At 51.0% G+C, this 11529-nt stretch overlaps 1 protein-coding gene across 1 annotated transcript in view; it reads left to right on the top strand.

Moving 5' to 3' along the window:
* ITGA1 (integrin, alpha 1) overlaps nt 1-11529 on the top strand; it is a 63442-nt gene that overhangs the window by 18298 nt on the left and 33615 nt on the right. Inside the window, exons 6-7 of the mRNA XM_014542274.1 lie at nt 9501-9646; nt 11018-11284. Of these exons, the coding sequence (XP_014397760.1) occupies nt 9501-9646; nt 11018-11284 (413 nt within the window). The remainder of the gene's footprint in view (nt 1-9500; nt 9647-11017; nt 11285-11529) is intronic.

Raw genomic sequence — 11529 nt, 5'->3', positions numbered from 1 at the left:
TTCGGTCAAGGGTATACGAGTAGCTGCGCTCCCCTGCTAGAACCTCCAAAAATAAATAAATAAATGCAGGTGATGAGTCACCTGTTGATTTCACGCCTGCATCACAGCCAGTCTGTGGCAGGTTCGCTGTGGAGACGATGGCGCTCCACAGACCGGCCATCGAGACTGGACTTCTCTGTCCCCTGTCACCCCGCTCCTTGTGCCTTGAGGAAATCGAACACTGGAACCACTTTTCAGCCACAGTCACAGCGGCTTCCGCAGCACGTGGCGGCCCCCCGTCCTGTGGACAAGTCACCTCTCGGGGCTCAGCGCTCGCCGCAGCCACCACTGTCCCCTCCGCACGGGCCAGGCCATGCGCTGGCGCTCCTCCCGGAAACGAATGAGGTTTCCCAAGTCCTTGTGCGCTTTTCACTGTTCACTGACATGCGCCAAGATGTGATAGAAGCAAACCGTAAAGGCCATTTAGAAGACACGTGGCTGAGCCACGTGAGACAGCTGAGCACCGTGCAGTCCCGTTTGTCACCTTAAGTCCGTAACCGTCATCGAAGACTCACAGAAATGGAGCCTGTGTCAGGGACCGGGAGGAGGGTCCACTTTCCTGAAGTGACATTTCAGGTGGTTTCTGACCGGGGGACACCATGCCTCCAAGGTGCTCACACACCCCGAGAGGCCTCTATATTAAGAGAGAAATGCCCTGGCCTGTTTGGCTCAGTGGATAGGGCATCAGCCTGCGGACTGAAGGGTCCCAGGTTTGATTCCGGTCGGGGGCATGTACCTTGGTTGCGGGCACATCCCCAGTGGGGAGTGTGCAGGAGGCAGCTGATTGATGTTTCTCTCTCGTTGATGTTTCTAACTTTCTATCCCTCACCCTTCCTCTCTGTAAAAAGTCAATAAAATATATTGAATAAAAAAAAAAGAGAGAGAGAGAGAAATTACTTTACGAGGGACTCCTCAGATCAAAAATGCCTTCCCGTGTAGGCCAGCCAGAGAGGGTTTGGGGCAGCCTGTTGCTGATTCTCTTTCATCGTGAGACCAGAAAGGGCATCATGTCCTTGCTCACTTGGGGAGTCTGCATTCTCTCTAAACATCTACCTTCTGATAGTAAACAGCCATTCTGAAGTCCCTGCCGGCCCCGGGCAGCGCCACCTGGTGGGGGGCGGGTGCCAGCAACTCGCCCAATAACATCAGAACGTGGTCTCAGGTCTCCCTTTCCCAACAGACCTTGGGAGAAACGCAGACTTCCCCAACCAGAGGCTGCGCAGTGGTTAGAGCGGCTACCTGGGCACCTGGCAGCCAGGGAGGCGCTGACAGCGGGAAGTTCGGGGAGGTACCGCGGCCGCTCCCACGATGCCCATCCAGCCGTCTGTCCTCAGATCCAAGCAGAGCAGCAGCAGGGAAAGGGCTGGGAGCAGGCAGGTCTTTGCTCTGTTCCTGTCACTGGCCTGGCAGATACAGGAGAAAGCACCTCCAAGTATCGGGGGCTTAAGTGAAGGTTGCGATCCATTAAGTTACAGTGCATCTCGGTCATTGAAGTGAGAGGGTGATGTGTGAGATTAAAATGATCTCTTGGAGTTCTTGGTCGATTTTCCCATTGAATCCAGTCCTATAAAAAGGCAATTGCGGGTGTACTTGTTAACAGATTTATGCCAGGAAGTAACGAGGAAATGAGTTTGATTCCACAAATGTGATTATTCTCATGGCTCTATGAAAGGGCAGACTGACATTCTTAAAATATGCTCTATTTTTAACGTCTCCGCAAGGCCCGATAAATCAGTAACTCCCACAGAAAGCCAGTAAGTCAACATTCCCTCAGTCCCCTCGTGGCTGTGGCTTCGGGCTGGTGGGTGTTTTGAGGGTCGCACATTCCCATGGGGCGCTCGGGACTACCTCGGCGCTGTAGTGAAGAGCTTCAGCGTGGGCACAGGATCGTGTGTGTGTGTGTGTGTGTGTGTGTGTGTTGGTGTGAGAGAGATTGAATGGCACGTGGCCCAGAGCCCTGTCAAAAAGTCCCCTCCTGGTCTGTGAGTGATACTCACAGCTGGAAATTAGAACAAATACAAACCTAGAATCCCTACCACTTTATCAAACAACGGAATTCTGAGAGGATCTCCAGCCGGACATATGGGTGAGGATGTGAGTGCCATTTCCTCAGCCCTGTTAGGCAGCCGGTGAGTTTGGTCCGATATCTCAGCAGAAATCCCCGAACAAGAGGCCCGGACAGAGCTTCCCACTGCAGGGCTCTGGGCTCTAGCCTGTGGACATAAAGCACCATGAGGCCTGTCCGCAGCTGGTGCGTGAGGACACGACATGAGTGGAGATGCCACCACACCCCGCAAGGGTGGAAACCACGTGCGAGGATGGGAGACACGCGCTCTGTCGCCTGGGGATTCCAGATGGAGAAATGGGGCTGAAAGTGCCTTGAAGGTTGAAGTTCTGTTGGGAAAGACCGAGACGGGGCTCCCTGCAGCTCCGAGGTGCTAAGGGCGTCTCTCTCCCTCCAGCCACCTCCGACCAGGCCGCGGCCTCCTTTGAGATGGAAATGTCGCAGACCGGCTTCAGCGCGCACTACTCCCAGGTATGTCTCCCCTGTTCATAGCTTTCTTCTTCCAAGAAAATAAAAGCTAGTTCAAGGATCTATTTCAAGAATGTGAATTTTTTTTGAGGTTTCCTCCCCAAACCAACACCCGGGCATCAGCACGACAAGTACAACATGTGGTTGGTGGCTGAGCGGTTCGCCACACCCTGGTGACGTTTCTAATCAACAGGAGACTGGCATTCCTAGCTCCTCCTGGAAAAGCGTGTTCTCTCGCACAGCTCACTGCGCGGCATTAATCGCTGTGAATCCGTTATGCCAGGTCCCCCTTACGTAGTCATGCATCCGGCTGTGTGAAATGCTTGATTTCAAACAGCTCACTGCGCGGCATTAATCGCTGTGAATCCGTTGTGCCAGGTCCCCCTTACGTAGTCATGCATCTGTGTGAAATGCTTGATTTAACACATTTGCTGATGCTATGGGGTGGATCTTTTTCTCAGTGTTAAGATACTCAAGGGTTCTGCTAGAATTCCACGTTCAAGACCTAGGGTTCTTGGCACCTAGAACAAAGCTTTAGAAATTACATCATTTGTAGTTGATGGAGGGAAAGGCAGCATGGTCCCTGGAAAGGCCGGCTGACACTCGATGTGCAGTTGTGCCACAGAACCAACCGGGCCCGTCACTGACCCGAGGATGGAGAAGGTGCTCCTGGCGGCCGGCCGCACGGTCATTGTGAGGGTTACAGGGGCTGATGTGTGGGAAGCCCGTGGAAGGCGCCCATCGCACTGTTGACCTGCGCGTCTGCTCTTATTAACCATCGTTTTCTCTTCCGGATGTCAGGACTGGGTCATGCTCGGGGCCGTCGGCGCGTACGACTGGAACGGGACGGTCGTCATGCAGAAGGGGAATCAGATCATCATCCCCCAAAACACCACCTTCAATGTGAAGTCTTCCAAAAAGAATGAGCCCCTGGCCTCCTACTTAGGTAAGTTGGGGTGTCATGAGTAGAATGTGATGGCTTGCAGTCGTGTTTGTATGTTTCATCTTTAGCATCGTTTGCTGATGTTTCTGTTGGCTCACTGACAACTATGCAGAGGTCACTTCCAAGGGTCGCTGTTTTACGGACCTGTGGGAGTTCCCGGCCCCAAGCGCCTTTGGCAGAACACAGACCGCGGAAGGCGTGCTTCCTAGGAGGCTGGCGGTGCAGGGGCTGGTTTAGGCGGATGCGCATCTTCCGAGGTCTCCGGGTCTGGTACTCTCTTTAACCTCAAGGGGGGCCTTGGGACCTGGTGGAGCGGAAGTGAGGCAAGAAAAAGAAACCTTGACCCCGCTGACATCCCGGAGATCAGATCCTGTTTTATTTCATTGTGAGAAAACCACTCACCATTTACTCTTTTAGCCAATTTTTTTTAATGTTCTTATAGCTTTTTAAAGAGAGAGAGAGGAAGGGAGAGGGAGAGGGAGAGGGAGTGAGAGAGAGGGAGAGAGAGAGAGAGGAGAGAAACATTGATGAGAGAGAATCATCGATCAGCTGCCTCCTGCACGACCCCTACTGGGGACCCAGCCCGCAACCTGGCACGTGCCCTCTTTGGGGATCAAACCAGTGGCCTCTTGGTTCATGGGTCAATACTCAACCACTGAGCCCCACGGACTGGGCTAGCCAATTTTTAAGTGTTTATTGTTGTTGACTATTCATAGTCTCTTAAATATCCTCTATCATTAGTTTTTTTTTTTTAATGGGTCCTAATTTTGGAAAAGAAACGTTTCGTTTGTCTTCTCAGACAGCGCATAGTCTCTTAAATATCCTCTATCATTAGTTTTTTTTATGGGTCCTAATTTTGGAAAAGAAACGTTTCATTTGTCTTGTCAGACAGCTTCTTCTTTAACAGCTCTGTTCCATAAGAGGAATATGGAACTTAAACCCAGTGATACAGCATCTGCATGTTTTCCGAAGGCTTGTCTGGAATGAGAGGAGTGTGGTCTGGTATGACCTTACTCTGATCGGTACCAGGCAGGGCTGTCCAGGGGACACCTGGGAACTCTTCTATCATCTAACTGATCTCAGTCAACAGTTGGAAGGGCCTAGGATGAGAAAGGCCTCCAAGGCATGGTTTCCCAGCTCCTATGCACTCAACAAATATTTTGGAAGTCATCTCTCGCCCGAGGCGTGGTTCCTAGGGCTGGGCTGCTGGGTGAAGAACACAGATGCCTCACGGGGCTCATGGGTTAGCAGTTAGCATTCCTCTCCGATCCTTCTGTCCTGCAGGCGGGTCTGTGCCTGTCCTCGTTCCCTCCTGTTTGCAGAAGAGGGTGGCAGGGTATTCACTGGTAGGTCCAAGCATCTCCTTTCAGGCATATAGGAAAGCTGTAGAGGCAAGGAAACTTAAAAAGAAAAAAGGCTTGAGGCTTTTAGATAAATGAAAATATATAATGGTAATGTTCACACAGGGTATTCACTGGTAGGTCCAAGCATCTCCTTTCAGACACATAGGAAAGCTGTAGAGGCGAGGAAACTTGAAAAGAAAAAAGGCTGAGGCTTTTAGATAAATAAAAATATATAATGGCAATGTTCACGTAAGAAACAGTCAAGCCTGTAAAGAATTCTTGTGAGTTTATTTGAGCCAAACTGTCGACAATTGCCGGGAAGCAGAATCTCAACATATTGAGATAATGCTCCGGAGAATGGTGATTTTTTTCACCTATTTTTATACATTACCATCCAAGGAGTAGACGGAGGTGGGTTACATGAAACCGTTGGTGATAGATTAGGGCGGTGGGAGAAAGCAAAGGGGTTGGGAGGGACCTCTGAGACTGGATAAAAAGTAAAATGATAGACACACACTTCCTTTACTTGGTGGGTACAGGATAGTTCACAGTCAACAAGGAACAGGATCACAATAACAGTGAGGGAGTCTGTGGTCTCGGCCCTGTGCCCTGACACATTGGTTGTACCCTGGGGGGTCCGGGAAAAGGGAAGTTACCCTGACATTCCAAAGGCATGTTATCATAGATGCAGAAAGACAATAGGCTCAGTTAAGATCAAAGTTGATCTTTGTCAGGGAAGATACTGGCCTAGGACATGACTACCCACCATAGACTGCTTTTTCATTTAAAAAGTTTAATTTCAGACCCTCCTCTGTGGTCACTTCAGGTCTCTGAGTTTGCAAGGCCGCCATGCAGGCCTCCCCTGAGTTAGGCAGGCCAGCATGTGGCCCCTGTTTGTCCACCGTAAGCAGCAGGTAAAATGTGAGTGTTCAAACCCCTTGAGACGGTTGAAATGCACGAATAAAGGTCTAGTCCAGGGGTTCTCAAACTACGGCCCGCGGGCCACATGCAAATACAAATATTGTATTTGTTCCCGTTTTGTTTTTTTACTTCAAAATAAGATATGTGCAGTGTGCATAGGAATTTGTTCATAGTTTTTTTTTAAACTATAGTCCGGCCCTCCAACGGTCTGAGGGACAGTGAACTGGCCCCCTGTTTAAAAAGTTTGAGGACCCCTGGTCTAGTCTATTTCTGCTCTCTCAAAATGAGGAGAAAAACAGTCATGCATTGCTCTAAACCTCACGCATTAGAAAAGAAAATGCCAAACTAAGAGAAGTCGCTAGGAGATGATCCAGAGGATCCAGATCTGGAAACAACCCCCTGCTACCTGCCCCTCCCCCCAAGAAGGTGAAGAAAGGACCGTTAGAAAAGCAAGTCTAACTCCCGGAGGACTGGGTGTAAGAGGAGGGAGTTGGGCTTAAACGCTTGCTGAGCTGTAGCGTTCAAGGAGGTCTCAGAGAGCTGACTTTCCAAATTAGGAAACTGAGGAACAGGAGAATCAGGCCACAACTGCCTGTGGCCGCCGGGAGCTAGGACGCAGGTCTCTGGATTCCTGCTCCCGTGTTCACCTGCCCCTCCCCCTGTGCCCGGCTGGGTTGGTCCAGAGGCACGAAGAAGCAGTGAGTACCCGCGAGGTGCCAAACCCTGACTCACAAACAGGAAACCGGATAAACAAGGTGGATCCATCCCTCGGGGATGAAGCTACGTGTCTGGATGAGATGACAGATACTGAGGCGGGCGGTCAGGGCTGGTATGAGACGTACTGTGCCTAGAAGGACGGCCGAGGTTGATTAGGTGGCTTCTGCAGGTTCCCCATACTCTCAGGTCCTATGGGACTGTTTTATGGGACTCCTTTACAATCAATTCATACATTTAAGATTTCCTTCAAAATAGAGAAGCACCCAGAAGGGGAACAGAGGAGAAAATAGCTTTTTTTTTTTTCCCTCTGAAATGTTCTTCTAAATCTGAAATGTGGCTTTCAAAACGTTTCCTTGCCTGGGTTACAAATTAGGGCGAGTTTGAGCGCATGGCTAGACTCTGTGTGGATGGCGAGCTGTTAGACCACGGAAACCCTTACTCAGGAAGCAAGAGGTAAAGACTCTATAAACATCCATCCTGCGCAGCAGCGAGGAGAACGCGTGGCCCTGGAGCTGCTGAATGTCGCTCAGGGGGTGGCCAGGGCCTGTCTGGCTGTGACCCAGTAACTCACCGCCTTAGGCCAGTAGAGCTTAGCAGGTGGGTCTGACGGTGAGAATACAGTCAAGAGCCTCACCCCTCTCCCACCTCCTCCGCCTCCTCCGGCTCCTCCGCCCAGCTTGCTGATTGCTGATCATGGCAAACAGGGTCCCAGCAAAGGCAGGATGAGAGGCAAATGCATGAGATCCAGACAGATCCCGCCGGCTAGCCATTCCCCCAACCTGTGCCAGCACGTTCCCCGAGGGGTTAGAAGAGCTGAGGATGGGACTTAGTCTTTATAAACGACACACAGGGCCTGGCCGTCCACTTCCCTTCCTCTTCAAGTCTGTGCTCTTCTTCTCAAAGCAATGCCAGACATCCGTTTTTATCATCACGTTCCTTCCATGAAGTCGGGCTTCCCTTGGCCCCCTGTCCCCTCCCTCTGCCTTGTCATTGGCACCCCGGGCGCACCCACAGCCACTGCCCGCTGGTCTCGGTGCCGTGGGGGGCCCAGCTGGGGGTTCCGGTTGCCAAGTGCACATCTCAGAGCCGATGAACGGAGTGATCGCTCGCTCTGAGCCTTATCGTTGCCAGCCCAGTTTTTAAAGTTTCTTTTATTAGTCTGCATTTCACACTCTGAAAATTACAAAAAAAAAATCAGTGTATCCTAGAGGCCCTCCTGGCTCCCTCCCTGACGTCTCCTAGCAGAGCAGCGCGGCACAAAACGGCCTGTTCCCATGTTCTTCTTCGCGGTTTATTTATGCGTGAACGTGACCCCTAAGTTTTGTTTTTAAGCAATCCCCTGGTTAGCAACACAGAAATATGACACATGACATGTTTGCAAAAGAATCGTCTACTATGTGTCATAATTTTTAAAAGCTCAAAGGCAGATGAAGAAATGAGAATGTGAGAAAAATGTTCACGAGGAAAACAGGCCTGAGAAATGGTGTTTCTGTAGGACTTGTAAGAATAAAACATAGTTTAGTACAGGGATGGCGAACCTTTTGAGCTCGGCGTGTCAGCATTTTGAAAAACCCTAACTTAACTCTGGTGCCGTGTAACATATAGAAATTTTTTGATATTTGCAACCATAGTAAAACAAAGATTTATATTTTTGATATTTATTTTATATATTTAAATGCCATTTAACAAAGAAAAATCAACCAAAAAAAATGAGTTTGCGTGTCACCTCTGACACGCGTGTCATAGGTTCGCCATCACTGGTTTAGTACAAGAATCTCCGTCTCTTTAGAGAGTGGAACGATCGCCCTGTAGTAAAATACTCGGTAAGTACGTTGTCGATGTAATTCTCTCATGAAGTGCTGCTCTGTGGAGTTTTCACAAGTCACCCGCTGTCCGGCCCAGTGCTGGGCAGCTCTGGTCATTAGAACATGTCTTCCTTCCGTAGAGTTGAAGTCTGACTGGTCATTTCTCCTGATTGGTTTAACTCTGTTTTCTAAAGACACAAAGAACAAATCTCATTCTTTGCTCGGAAATTAATAATAATCTGCCTTAAACATCCGATTTAAAACTCTAAAGGGCATACAAGTCCAATTATAAAGAGGAAAATAATTAAACATGAAAAACTGTCCACATTCACTTTTAATCAAACAAATGCAAATTACAATCCCAGCAAGTTACTATGATTAGATTATGTTTAGCATCTATTCGTTCGCCCACAATTGAAGTAATAGCAATGACACATAGTGTTTGGGAGAGTTTGATGAAACTTCTCTCCTTTGATTGTTCATGGAGTTAATTAGTACAAATTTTCTGGAAATAATTTGCCAAACACTGTAAGAACCATTAAAAATTTGATCCAGGAATCTATTCCTTGAAATGTATCATTAAAAAATGTTAATGAAGAAAGAAATTAAGTTTTAAAAGACGTCTTTCCAGGCTTAAGTATAATACCAAAAAATTAAACCCACCTAACACCCACTATTCCATCGGGGAAGAATCCTGCGGTAATAATGCAAGTCTTTATGCTTTAACTCACAGAAACCAGCTTCAAGCATTTAAAGTTACAATTTAAAACATAGGCCACAGCACAGAAAAGTCTTGCATTTGCTATGATTCCAACTCCGTGAAACTATTACTTTCTCCAGCTCAGAGACGCATGTCCAGATGAACTAGGATTGACGCATTACAAAGTGGCACATTGCAATTTGAGGCTCTTTTGTGAATTTTTTTTTCTCTTTTCCTATCATCGTTGTTATGTTATTTGTGCCTTTAAACGGTGGGAAATGGAGGTGGGGGAAGCACCTTTGGAGGACAAAGGTGCTTGGAGCATCAGAGAGCACTCCAGGGCTTCTACCCACACGGGCTTGTCCGCGTGTCAATGCACATACTGATTGTAAAGTCCATGTGAAAATGTGAAATGATGCTGCCCCCACTGAGATGGGTCTCGGTGCACTGGGTGCAGACCTGGGGGGGGGTGAGCATGCATCTGGCCTCTCTCTGCCAGGCTACGCGGTGAACTCGGCCACCGTCCCCGGGGGAGACGTGCTGTACATCGCGGGCCAGCCCCGCTACAACCACACCGGGCAAGTCATCGTCTACAGAATGGAGGGCGGGGACGTCAGGATCCTGCAGACGCTCCGGGGAGAGCAGGTGAGCGGGAAGTTATGGCTGTAAAGTCCCCCGTCCACTCTGTGCAGATTCCACTTTACTGCCTGCTGTCCGCAGCTTCAGAAACACAGGAGCCTCATTCCACCTCAGCTGAGACCGCCCTGGGCTGGGCTCTCGGAGGCATGGAAAGTGGCTGTGAGGATGGAGGCGGAGCGGGGGTGAATAGGTGATAGATGCAGATGCGGGGGTACAAATACACGTACAGAAGGGAGAGCAAGCAGCTTAGGAAGAAGGCAGCAGAGCACAGACAGGACGTGCGGGAGGTGGAAGGATGGCTTTGAGCGCGGACTGGTGTGGAAGGTCTTCGTGAGAGACAGCGCCTGGGCAGGTGAGGATGTAGACGGGGGCAGGCGCTGTGGAAAGGCCAGGCAGGGAGAGCAGCCCCGTGGTGGGAGGTGCTGAGTGACAGGCACCCCCGTACCCCCGCCCCACACACACACACACACACACAAAGTCCTGGGAAGGGCAGGGCCGGGCCCTCAGCGCCGCTCCCCCAGGGGCCTCCCCGCAGCCCAGCGCACAGTGCGGCTCAGGTGTCGCCAGCAGACCTGCCAGCGAGGAGCCAGCTCTGCCACAGGCCAGGGCCATGGCTGGCGGGTCCCTGCTGGGGTGCGGCTGCAGAGCCTCAGGCACAGGCTCCTCTGCAGCCGGCCCAGGTGCGTGCAGGAGGCACCAATCCATGCATTTCTCTCACATCCATGTTTCTCTCTGTCTCTCCCTCTCTCTTCCACTCTCTCTAAAAAAGAAAAAAACAATAAACAAATAAGAGAGAAAACATACTGCTGCAAGGGGCGGGGGGGTCCCCGCACCCTGCCCCCCCGCAGCGGCTGGGACTAGACCACGCCCTGAGCTGGGGGACACTGTCTGAGACTCAGCTATGAAATCGCTGCCCCGGATCCCGCCCCGTCCAGCCCCTCCTGCGGACTCAGGGCGTGTGTGCACACCGCGGCCTCTCAGCGTGCGCTGGCCCCTGTCCGAACGCCTTCCATTGTTTACCTCATGGCGTTTCTTTTTAAAAAACACTCTTTGCAGTGTCACTGGTCTTGTCCGACCTGGAGAAGAACGAGGTTGGGGAGAAAGCCAAAGGAAGCCCTTTCTCGGAAGCTACGGAATCTGTAGCAGCCACCCCCCTCCCCCTTCCCATCCCCCTCCCCCTCCGGGGGGCCTGCTAGTCAGTGGCATGGGCAGAGCTGAGAGCCCAGAGGAGCTCCGGGTCGCCCCGTTTCTGCGGCTCACCCCCTGCGCCCTCTGACCTCACGCACGGTCAGATGGTGTGAGCCAGAAAGGCAGGCTCTCGCTTCCCGAGTGCCTGGTGCACCTCATCAGCGGCTGCTCTGTGCTGTGTGTGCCCAGATCGGCTCCTACTTCGGCAGCGTGTTGACCACCGTGGACATCGACAAAGATTCCCACACGGACGTGCTCCTGGTCGGGGCGCCCATGTTCATGGGGGCTGAGAAGGAGGAGCAGGGGAAGGTGTACGTGTACGCCCTGAACCAGGTACCGGGACGGGGTCTGGGGAGACCGGGACCACCTCTTCCTTTCTTTCCGTTTCAAACAAATCATGTGGCGCTACTTTTGCACTCACGTCGGAAAAAGGAGCAAAACCAGTGTCAGGGCCCACTACCCCCTCTTCTCTAATGAAGGTTTACAGTCCTCATAAAGGTGTTCAAACCGCTAGGCATTTTCTGCTTCGAAAATGTGAACTATTCTTTTCAAACAATATATGGGATGGAGATAAATACATAGCTCACAGGCAGCCATTCATGAGCTCTGGCCTGGAGGTGTGGGGGGCCTGGAGATGTGGGTCCCTTGGGGGTGTGGGGGGCCTGGAGGTGTGGGTGGCCTGGGGGGGTGGGTCCCCTGGT

Source organism: Myotis brandtii, unplaced genomic scaffold (assembly GCF_000412655.1).
Source record: "Myotis brandtii unplaced genomic scaffold, ASM41265v1 scaffold295, whole genome shotgun sequence".
NCBI classification, from domain to species: Eukaryota; Metazoa; Chordata; class Mammalia; order Chiroptera; family Vespertilionidae; genus Myotis; species Myotis brandtii.
This window is presented reverse-complemented; position numbering and strand designations above follow the sequence as displayed.